Source organism: Canis lupus, chromosome 1 (genome assembly GCF_048164855.1).
Source record: "Canis lupus baileyi chromosome 1, mCanLup2.hap1, whole genome shotgun sequence".
Taxonomy (NCBI): Eukaryota; Metazoa; Chordata; class Mammalia; order Carnivora; family Canidae; genus Canis; species Canis lupus.
Genome location: NC_132838.1, coordinates 38,774,736 through 38,787,079, shown reverse-complemented (window position 1 = coordinate 38,787,079; position 12,344 = coordinate 38,774,736). Strand labels below are relative to the sequence as shown.

At 36.4% G+C, this 12,344-nt stretch overlaps 1 protein-coding gene across 3 annotated transcripts in view; it reads right to left on the bottom strand.

Annotated features, from left to right (window-relative positions):
• Positions 1-449: 449 nt before the first annotated feature.
• The window catches only part of ADGB (androglobin), a 161,521-nt gene continuing 149,626 nt past the window's right edge, over positions 450-12,344 (bottom strand). The window contains exons 33-36 of one of the 3 annotated variants that reach the window (XM_072826994.1): positions 10,402-10,611; positions 6,598-6,688; positions 5,725-5,911; positions 451-898 (exon numbers count right to left, since the gene is read on the bottom strand). In XM_072826994.1, the coding sequence (XP_072683095.1) occupies positions 713-898; positions 5,725-5,911; positions 6,598-6,688; positions 10,402-10,611 (674 nt within the window). In that variant the 3' untranslated portion in view covers positions 451-712. Of the gene's footprint in view, positions 899-5,724; positions 5,912-6,597; positions 6,689-10,401; positions 10,612-12,344 lie in introns of all 3 variants that reach the window. The other 2 variants (XM_072826985.1, XM_072827003.1) reach the window with 2 other exon arrangements.

The window sequence follows — 12,344 nt, the reverse complement described above, 5'->3', positions numbered from 1 at the left end:
GTGTGCTTTTAGGAGAAGCCCATCTCCCATCACATGCCTCAGTTAATACACTCACTGCAATTTTCTAAAACTGGCATATAAGAACATGCCCTGTGTCTTACAAAAAACCATGATGCCAGGTCACATGACAAGGGATGTGTTTGTGATCAAAGTCTCTATGTCTGCATTGCCTGAGTGTTAGGATTCAGACTTCGAACACTTCAATGGAGTTTAACCCACAGCAATTCTTACTCAGTGAAGGAGGTTTATGAAAGTTCAGCCTTTCCAAAAAAAAAAAAAAAACACAAATACAGAAGCATATTTAAAAAATTTTTAAAGTCTCTAAGGTTAGAAACAAAATTTCCTCTAAGAACCATAGCTATTTTTCTCCTTGTTGAATGTTTTCAAATGTAATCATGTTAGCCCATTTATGATCTTGTTTTTACTACTTATCTAAAATGCAATGATTTAGAGGGAGATACGTAAATTTTATTGCAATTTACATATTTCGAGGCAATTTTTATTGAAATTAGAAAAGTTTAAATTCTCAAATCATAGTTTTTTCTGAGAAAAACCAACAAATAAATATTAAAATACAGAAATTCATTCTAAGAAGGAAAACTTCTCTATTTTCTATTGGCCTAATACCTTATCAGCAGGAAAGGTTAAAGATCATATTAAAAAAATAAGGGGTTTCCTCTCCAGAAGAAGGTACAAGTTGGGCACCTGCTGGTTACTTTTTCTTTCCTTTCTTTTTTTTCTGTGTGTCAGGAGCCAGCGTCTTCTTTTCTGGCTCCACTGAACTTGCTGCTTCCTCTGCAGCTAGGGCTTCCAATCTTAGGCGCTCAGCTTCCAGCAACTTGTTTCTATACTCTTCCCGGATATCGAAGATCTTCTGTCGGGCTTCATCTAAGGAGTCCTATTCCAAAACAAAATCCCAAGCAATTAAAGGCTCATGGTTCCAGAAAAAAAATTTGGGGGAAAAAAAAGCAATCAATCTTTTTATCCCTTCCTTATGCCAATAGATTCCGGCAGCAAATTACTGAAAAGAGTCAAAAATTAGGTTATAGTCTCAAATGTTTATCAATATATGAAACATGAGCTAACAACAAAGGGTACATGAAAATTTTCTTAAAGATTTATTTATTTATTTATTTATTTATTTATTTATTTATTTATTTATGATAGACACACAGAAAGAGAGAGAGAGAGAGAGAGGCAGAGACACAGGAGGAGGGAGAAGCAGGCTCCATGCCAGGAGCCCGATGCGGGACTCGATCCCGGGACTCCAGGATCCCACCCTGGGCCAAAGGCAGGCGCCAAACCGCTGAGCCACCGAGGGATCCCCGGTACATGAAATTTTAACAGAATAGTGAATAAAAGCATCAGTAGGAGAAAGAGAAAGATGAATATAATATCAATAAAACATGCTGATCAGTGCATCTCTCATGAGTGCATTTTTCAGTTGTGCTCAGTAGCTACTAGTTCCCCACATTGTTCTAGACTTGATGAAATGTGCCTGACTATCACCCAGTTCACTGGTTATCTTTGTTTTTGTAAGTTCAGTTTTCATTCAAGGACACCATGCTAAATCTGCGATCACATCTTGGTCCTATTCTTATCACCCCTACCCTCTCCTCCTGGATCAACCGATTCACTAGGTTTTCTGGACATCATACACCATTGACTTTTCTTCTACCTTCATAGCTGCTCCTTGTCAGTTGCCTTTGCTAATTTTTCCTCTTCTCCTTCATCTCTTATTGAGGAAGTGGCCACATCTTAGATCCTAGAACTCTTTCCTTGGTGATTTTATCTAACCCCATGGCTTTAAATTCCATTTCTAGACTGATGGGTCTCCCAATTTTTTGATCTTGAGCCCAGCTCTCTCTCCCAGATTCCAGAACCATATCTAACTTCTATTCAATACTTCCACATAACTGTAATAGATAGGTAAGAATGCTTTTTTGGATATGATAGATATTTCCAAAAATGTCCCAAATTTAAATCTTTATCTTTCCTTTCGAGCCATCAGATTTGATGGCAACTCAGCCCTACCAGTTGTTTAGCTAAAAACCTTAGAGCATTTCTTGACTCTTTTACTTTCTCTTATACCAACAATCCATCAGGAAATTCTGATTCTACTTGCAAAGTGCATATAAGCTACAGTTAAATATAGTTTATATTTTCAAAAAGAAAGGTAATTTTTAAAACTTAATGTTAGTTCCAGGCAATATTCTAAAAATGTTCACAAACAAAGCAATAATATAACTAAGGGTCAATGTAGCTTTACGAAGAGGCTTTGGCTTTCTCATTTCATTTGCATTTCTGATAGTATGGGCACAATTATGGTTCAACCTGTTGATTGTTTCTTGTTTCAAAAATGATATAATTTTTTTTAAAAAGTATTAGTTAACTGATGCTAGCTAGAAGAGAGGCTTCTAGAAATGACTGTTGTGTCTTCATTGGAATTCTTCAAGAAATTTTCTGTGGTTTTGCAACTGCATGATTTTGGTAGAGCTTGTGGAAGAGCTAAATGTCAGAATCAGACTCTTCTCAAAATTTTTGGCAAAAGGAAAGTACCACAATAAAATTGGCTTTACTAAATCAATTGTACAAAATGATAATAGTGCCATTTTAAAAAAAGAGAGAAAGTCTTCTAATGATTTAGTGTAATGTAAGTTTAATATATGTCAGTAATCTCTTGAGGATTGGTATGTTTTTCTCCCATCTGATAAGAAATGTGGTACTGATAATGTTTCTATTAAGGTAGTTTCAACCAAAACTAGAGTTTTTGTACCTCACACAGAATGAAATCTGAATTAAAAACCATCCCAGTTAGGGGCACCTGGGTGGCTCAGTGGTTGAGCATCTGTCTTTGGGTCAGGGTGTGATCCCGGGGTCCTGGGATCAAGTCCCACATCAAGCTCCCTGCAGGCAAGCCTGCTTCTCCCTCTGCCTATTTCTCTGCCTCTCTCTCTGTATCTCTCATAAGTAAATAAATAAAATCTTAAAAAAAAATCCCAGTTAATATTTCTTCCCTATTGCCTTCCCATCTACTGTGTTTACTTGTCCATTAAACACAGAAAAAACATGAATGGAAATAACAAATTTTCCTTTTGTCTTATGATACTATAACTTAAACTATTTTCTATATGATAAATTGAATCTGCATAACTTTAATATTCATTTTTTTGGTTCACTGATTCATTTTTGAAACAAACTTTTGTGAAATAGACATCCCTTCCAGGTTTGGGGTATACAACAGTGAATCAAAACAAAGTTCCTATTCATATTCTATCTAAATTCTACAGAAGAGAGATTAAAAATGTGTACATATTATATATTTATATATAATTATATATGTTTATATACTGTAGAATATATTTTATATGATCAATAAATATTTATAAATAATAACTATAAAATAAAATATACTTTTCCATGTTAAACCAATGAATGAATACACATACATGATAATTGCTTTAAAGAAAATAATAAAACCAGGCATGGGTATACAAATACTGAAGGATGCTAACTGTAAAAGGGAAGCTAGAGAAGATCTCTCTAATAAAGTGACAATGCATGGAAGATCTCAAAAAGTGAAGCTATAAACCATTTGACTCTTTAGAGGAAAGAATATTCCAGAAAGAGGTAGGAGCAAGTCAAAGGCCTCAGAGTTGGGAACATGTCAGACTATTTAGTGGAAAGGTGAAATCAGTTTGCAAAAAACAAAGGAAGCAAAGCAGACAGAGTTACAGGGGAAAAGGTCAGAGAGGCAAGTGGGCACTAGATTATATAGAGCTCTAGACACCGTAGTAAAGACTTTTTTTCTCTTTTTCTCTTAGTGAAATGTGAAGCCATTATAGGAGTGAAACAATTCCATTATCCATTTTAGAGATGTACTGTGATCACCATTAGTGCAATTCATAAAATATTTGCAGTTATCCTCCAAGCACAAAGTAGCACTGCACTCCATATTAGTCTGCTAGGGTTTTTGTAACAAAGTGCCACATCTGGGTGGCTTAAGGAACCAAAATTTATTGTTTCAGATTTATTGATGCTACAAATTTGAAATCAAGGCATCAGCAAGGTCAATTCCTTCACTGAAGTTGTATGTCACCATTTGACTAGCTTTGACCCATGAAATGTGACTATTAAATGTAAATGAGATGTAAAGGACCCTCTCCTGGACTTTATTGGACGTGCCAGTGAAGTGTAAATATGCTTTTATTGTTTTAATCCAGGGCTTGGTAAATTAAGGCGTGTCAAAAAATATGGCTCATGCTTATTTTTCTAAATAAAGTTTTATTGATACACACATAGGCATTATCTTTGAATTTGTGTTAACAGCAGCAGAATTGAGTAGATACAACATATGGCCTGCAAAGACAAAAATATTTACTACCTGGCCCTTTACAGAAAACAAGTTTGCTAACCTCTGTCTTCAGCCACTGAGACCCTGGGGCTGTTTGTCACCACAGGATAAAATGGTTTGTCCTAATGGTCACAATCATTTTGGCTTTAAGCAGAGACTCCATTGTAGAAGAGCAAGCTGGAAGCAGTGAAATCAGTCAGGAGGCTGTGATACTCTGAGTAGAAAACACGATTTGGACTAGGGTGGTAGGATTAGATAGAATGAAAAGTGATTGAATTATAGATATATTTTCAAGTTGATACTACCAAGTGTTGATAATGGATTAGATGAAGGAGGTGAGAGAAGTCAAAGATGTCTCCAAAGTCTGTGCTTTGAGCAGCTGAAAGACTTCAAACTGCCCTTTCTGGGTGGGGAATATTGGTGCAGGTGAAATGTTTGGGCTGACATGAGAAAGAGGGCAAGAATGATAGAATCTAGATTTGGAGAGGTTTGGTTTAAGGTGCCTATTGGACAAGCAAGAGGAGGAGTCAACTAAGCATATTCCTCAGGTCAGCCAATACTGAAATGACATGGAGAACCTAATGTCACTAAGGCTGATACATTTAGGAAGTCCTGTAGCCATCAGTGTCTTTGGAAGTCTGTGTGTGTGTTGTAGGAATGAGGGATGAAAATAAATCTTCATCCTCTATAGTGGAAGTCAACCATATATTTATTGAATGTCCCCATTGCAAGTATGATACTTCCATTTTTTACTTTTTCACTACAGAAACCCACCCTCCCAACCTATTTTTTGTTGTTGTTGTTTTTAGAACTTGCCTAGATAAAGCACTTTTAGTCTTCTGCTAGGGTGGAGAAGGGACAGTCACCTGATTACAAAAAGTTGAGGTAGTGACCTACAATTCAAACTGCTTCTTACATAGCTTCAAGCCAAGCAAACCCAACAGCCCTGTCTTCCTCCCACTTCCCCTTCACTTCTCATAGGGCTGATACTACCAACTTCAGAGACTTTCAGGGATTCTGTGGAGCAAATTGGGTTGATTCTTAAAGAGTTTTTCTGCTACAAGCTCAGAATTTGGCTGCCTCAAGTCTGTTAATACAATCTTCACCCAGCTCTCTTCCAACTTCATATATTTTATTGTTGTCTTCTCTCTCCTTCATCTTATTTTTGTGGATAGATCCCCAATACTACAATTTTGAGGGGTTTAAGGAAGTAAGTGGAAGTAGATGTGTTTCACCAATCCTCCATCTTTACTGAGGAGCTGGGAACTAAATGCTCTCAAGACTTCTTTCCACCCAGGTCCTATATGATTCTACAATATCACTTTAACAAGAATGTGCCAACTGTAATCTATGTGTATGTTGAGACTCACCCGCATCTCCCCATACATCTCCAGGACTTTATCCTTTACTTTAAACTGTTCTTCTTGGTCAATGTCTCGAATGCTGAGGACTCTAGTCCTGTACTGGCGGAACTGATGAACCTCCTCTGCCTTTTGCATTGCCTGCTGCTGGTTCAGTTCCTCTGTTTGTAGCACAGGGTCTTTGTTTACTGTTCTTCTATAAAAACATCCAAAGAGATGCATAAATCATTTTGGAATGCTAGGATGAACTTTACTTTAAAATTCAAAAATTAAAATCATATGAACAGTGTGGTGGACTGAATCCAATAGAATATTAGGAATAGAAAGGATAAACTATTAATTTTTGATGGATTACACAGTACTTCTTGAGTCACTAATATTTTAGGAAAGAATTCTAGGAAAGTGCCAATAAAATCAAATGTACCATGTGATGAGGTATTCATGGAATTGGTGTTGGAAACTACAAGAATATTTGGAGGTTTTCCTTATTTAATTTATGAAGCTAAATAATGTTGAAAATATTTGCAAACTTATAAATATGCTTGAGTAACTATCTCCCTCTATTAATCCTATTGTCTGATTTCAATAAAATTGAACCTACTTAAATATCAGCAGGAATGCTGGGAATTTTCAGTACTCAACTCACCTTAATCAGCTTACAAATTAAATCTTTACATAAAATATTCAAATGTTTTTATAGTTGACCTAATAAAACATTTGCTAAATTTGAGATGTAAACTCATGTACTTCTAAAAATTTGAATACATTGATGTATATTAAGCATTTAAATTCAAATTTTCAGTTGTTTAGTATCTGCTTACTAATGTATCCAAAATTCTATGAACGCAGATGTCTGCATTAATTATGTTTATTAAAACTTACCGTATATACTGAGTTAAGTCTACACACTCCAGCGCTTTTCTAATAAGTTGTGGAGACATTTCCAAAATTGTTGGGGTTCGTGAAGGAGGCCCTGTTAAAAAAATCCTAGACTTTCAAAAAAGAATCAACACTTACTACATGACTGTTATATCTTATTTTAATTAAAAAAATATCTTCTGTTAAAAAAAGCAACCAATGATTGGACTTATCTAATTTAATATGATTTTAATGTGGCACAATGTAACTTTATTAAAATATAATTATATTTCATATCTCTCTTCTAGCTGGTGTTACTATACTTACAGTTACATGAAGGAGATGGAAAAATGAATATATTCTATAAGAAGAGTAACAGAATCTTATCATGAAGCTAGTTAAATGAAGAGGGAGACAAGAACTAAAAGTCATACTGTATTTCATCATAAACTAAATAACTCAATATTTAAAATGCTTAGTCTAGGGTTAAAAGCCGTCATAAACATTATGAGAATAGGATAAAAAATATTTGAGACATATCAGTCTACTTTAAAAAACTTGTAGATCTGGGATCCCTGGGTGGCGCAGCGGTTTAGCGCCTGCCTTTGGCCCAGGGCGCGATCCTGGAGTCCCGGGATCGAATCCCACATCGGGCTCCCGGTGCATGGAGCCTGCTTCTCCCTCTGCCTGTGTCTCTGCCTCTCTCTCTCTCTCTCTCTCTCTCTCTGTGACTATCATAAAATAAAAAAAAATAAAAAAAATAAAAAAAAAGAAACTTATAGATCTGTGGAGTAGGTAACATACATCGGGCAAACACTGAAAATCAATTTAGCAGGAGATTTCTACTCCGTAGACTCGTATGAACCCATGAGTACAAGCTTAAAAAGAGACTTTAGAGTCTAAAATATTAACCATTCAGGTTTTCCAGGACATTTATTTTCCTTTTAAAAATGTTATTGGAGTATAATTTACATATCATAAAATTCACCCATTTTAAAAGTGTAATTCAATGCTTTTTTTAAAGATTGTATGTATGTATGTATTATTTATTTATGTATTTATTTATTTATTTTAAAGATTTTATTTATTTATTCATGAGAGACACACAGAGAGAGGCAGAGACACAGGCAGAGGGAGAAGCAGGGTACTCACAGGGAGCCCAAAGCAGGACTCCATCCCGGATCCTGGGATCACACCCTGGGCCAAAGGCAGACACTCAACCGCTGAGCCACCCAGGGATCCCATAATTCAATGCTTTTTAATATGTTTACAGAGTTGTGTGACCATCTCAACTCAGCTCCATGATGAAAACATAAATTCGATCATATTCTTCATTTTATAACATAAAACATTCTTGAAGAATTGACATTCTACAATATGTTTAGAAAGCAATAGCCTATAACTTCTTTTTTCATTTTGATTATTATGGGATCTTAGATTTCTAAAGTTCATTTACTTTTCTTATGAACATACCTACTTATACTGCTATCTTTTTGGCATTTCAAACATGAGTTGTTTCTATAAGACATAACTGTGCTTACTTTGACTGGAAAGAAAATACTAGTTAATTAGATGTTTGTAACAAACTATAGAAATGATCCCTGAAAGTATAATCTTGTGTTTTCTTACCTCCTACCAAATAACATATATTTAAACAGAAAAGGGTGCGGGAAAGGGGCCAAGAAGGTTCATCTCGATGTTCTGCAAAACTCTGTTGTGTCAGAATATGGTGAAAGTGTATTATGACAGCCTTGTACCTCTAGAACAGTGCAGCCCAAAGTGTGTGCGTGTGGATGTACGTGTTTCTGTGTGTGTGTGTGTGTGTGTGTGTGTATACCATCCTCTGTCTGCAAACTGGCCCTCTATGGGATAAATTCTGAAAGTGAGAATATGCATTTAGAAATATCTTTTGTTTTTAAAGATTGTATTTAGTTATTTGACAGAGAGAGCAAGAAAACATAAGCAGGAGAATAGCAGAGGGAGAAGCAGACTCCCCACTGAGCAGGGATCCCAGCGCAGGACTCCATCCCAGGACCCTGAGATCATGACCTGAGCTGAAGGCAGATGCTTAATCAACTGTGAAAAATGAGAGCAGAAAAGCTGACATGGAAGTGGTGCCTGCCAACTCTGGTCTGGGGCTCTACGCAAAAAATGAAATCTGCAGCACGACTCACTACCCAAGGCTGGAGTGAAGAATCCTGATTACATCCCATTTTTACAACTTGAAAGTTTACCTTGTTAGTATATAAATAAACAGTTCTACTTCCGAATGTAATTATATTTTCATTTCGCAGGTCTTTAACCTAGTGTGGGGGAAAGTTTGCATTCCTTTAGAGATCACAATATATGGATTCCAAAGAACTAGGGTTTGAATCCTGCTTTACTCTGCACTGTTTCAGCCTCCCTCCCTCACATGATGCATCTATGTCACTTCAATTTTGAAGCAGAGATAGTAGTATATGCTTTGGCTAGTTCATAGAGGCTCCAGTGAGATAATACATGCAAAGCCACTCTACATAATAAATATTAATATAGAGTGATAGATGCTATTCTAATTAAGTTTTAGTGTCACGTCATTTATGTCATTATTTATTAAATGAGTGCTTACTTTCAAAATATTGGATCAAAAAATAGAATCTCTTGTTACTATAAGTAAAAGCTCTTTGAATTTCTGAATTTTCTTCTGCCCTGTGGAAATCCTTCAAGGACCTGTTTTAACCACAAACAGTTTTTAATTTAAAAATTCTCAGACTGGTTTAGCAATTTTGAGAAGAGAACCATTGTTATTGTTTCTAATGATGCAGCCTTCCAAAATATCTTTCTTTCCTGCCTGGGTTCTGAACAAGTAGAGAAATAAAGAGTAAGATTTTTGCCACTGATATAGGTATAATTGGAGAATGCAGTTCGATGAGAGAGGCAAACGGGCCATGGTCACAAAACTTAACAGCTGGATAGCTGACCCCTGCTGCCCTGTCACTACCATAGGTAGTGCTTCTAACTCAGGGATGAGCAAGGGACTCAGGATCCCCTATGGGCAGCCTAGTTTATTGTTTCAACCATATAGGGCATTTAATCCCTTAGCAACAGAGAATCCAGGAACTGCTTAGGGGAAATCCTTCCTCATAGAGTCCAGGATGAAAAGATATTTCTCTGTAAAACCTTCTATTAAGGATTTAGGTTCATTTTAGCAAACAAATACGAATCCCCATTATACAGAAATGAACCAAATCAGTGTGCATTGTGCACCATTGAAAACTCCTCTCCTCCAAAATTGTAGAATCCAAATATTATAGATTTGTTATAAAAGGTAAAAGGAAAATATATCATGTAGCATATTGTAGATAAAATAGAAAGGATCTGTGTTTGGTGACAAGGGCATGTGCGGTCACTGCAATTTTATTTTTAGTATTTTTTTTAAAGATTTTATTTATTTATTCATGAGAGACACACAGAGAGAGGCAGAGACACAGGCAGAGGGAGAAGCAGGCCCCCCATGGGGAGCCTGATGTGGGACTCGATCCCAGGACCCCGGGATTCAGGCCCTGAGCTCAACCGCTGAGTCACCCAGGCATCCCATATTTTTTAGTATTTGTAGACACAGAAAAATGTACAAAAATACACTTGCTACATTTTTTTGGGGGGTCCACATCTATCTTTAAGGTAATGAGGTCCTTGAGCAAATGATCAACTCTGGATAAGCAAAATGAAACTCTATGAATCCAAAATACATATTTTTCTGTTTTATAACCCTAGTCATCACGTTAGTGTCTTTTCCAGAATTTTTACTTCCAAGTACATATTTGTCTTACAAATGAGAATAATACTTACTGATATTTTCTTTTCGTGTACTCTGTTCCTCCTTCCCTGCTGGGGATGTTCCTCCACTTTCACTGCTCACCAATTTTGATAGATCCTTCAAGCCCTTGCTCGTTTGCCATTTCTTCCACAGCATATTCCCCGATAGTATGACATCTTTGCTCTCAGAGCCAATGGAACCCTTTGTGTCTGACTCTTTTATGGCATTCGAAGATATTTCAACTACAACATGATATGTGCATTACTAAAGAAAATTTTCACTCTATAAAAATCATATGCAAAAAGTAACAGGGCTTGTGGGAGCCAGTTGTGTGCAGACTTGAAAGCTTTGCCACCTCTAACCAGAGTACTAGCAAAAACAATCATTAGTAGCCTCTGAAAACACCATGGATGGTCCAGACAACTAGCATGTCTGGAAATGCCTCAGGATATGAAAACATCACATAAAAATGGACGCTTTAGCAGGGGCAGGGGGGCATTGTCAATGAAATGGGATCTCTAACCACTGGGGCCACTGCTAGGGTGAGCCCTGGAGGAAGTACAACTAACTGGCTTTGGGGGAAATGTATGTGAGTAGGATTCTCCTCTCTGGAGGAGCCCTGTGTCCAGGCACTTGTCTCAAATTATCTTAAAATAGAGCTGAAAAGAGCTCTTGCTTTTCCACATTATGCAGACATCCCCCCCCCCACATTTATCATGTGCAGAAAATTTAATTAATATTATATTCTGCTTTGAATAAAAGGTGATAATTTTTGAAAGCATGGAGAAATGTTGAAATAAATATATTATTAAAATTGATAAACCTCTAGAGCAAAAAGGATCAAATAAAAAAGCAATTAAAATAAAATTTATTCCAGGGGTGCCCAAGTGGCTCAGAAGGTTAAGTGTCTGCCTTCCTTTGGTTCAGATCATGGTCCCAAGCCCTGCATCAGGCTCCCTGCTCAGTGGGGAGTCTGCTTCACCCTCTGCTACTGGCTTATGCTCTTTCTCACTATTTTGTCTCTCTCTCAAATAAACAAATAAAATCTTTTAAAAATATCTTAAAAAATAAAATTTATTCCAGGAAGTTTAACTTAGATAAAATAAATAAATTTCTTATAAAATGTACCTTACTAATCTTGACCCAAGTAGAAGTAGACCAGCTAAATAGTGAGGGATAGAAAGTGTACAGTGTACGAGTCCAAACATGAAGCTCAAGAACAGACAAAATGAAAATGTGGTAATAGAGGTCAGACTAGTAATTACCTTGAGGGGGAGCATGGCTGAGGGAAGGGAATGAGGAAGACTGGGGATGTTTAAGTGTTTATATCTTGATCTGAATGGTGGTTCCTGAGTGTATACAAATGTAAAAATTTATCAAGCTATACAATGAATATTTGCGCATTTATTGCTTAGATGTTTTAGGACAAAGTCACCCTCCTTTCAGCCTTGTTCTCCACGAGGCCTTGTCCTTGGCTTGTGAATCCCAGTTTTAGCAAAGAATCCTGCTGGACTAATTTATCAAGAACTCACGAACCCAGCTCCTCTCTTCCCCTACCCTGGATATCTAACCAAGTTTTTCTGAGTAAGTTTTCATCCCTCTCTGCCTAGTCACTATAAAGCGCCATTTGTCCCTGCTGTATTCAAAGCTGAATTCAATCTCTCTCTCCTACTACAATGGTCTTGACTCCTATTGCAATAATCTTGAATAGTCTTCCTTGCCATTTTTAACAAGTTATCTAGTGCAACATTTTTCTTATGCATATAACTCAATACAACATTTAAAAAATAATAAAATCTAATAAAATGAATTTAAAAATAATAATCTGATAGAATCATAATAAAACCTATTCACCTTTGTATTATTAATATGGTAACAGACTTTAACAGTTAGAAAAGTGAGTACTTTAGGAGTTAGAAATATTTCAAATCCCAACTTTATCACTTTTTAGATGTGTGACTTAGGAAGAGTATGG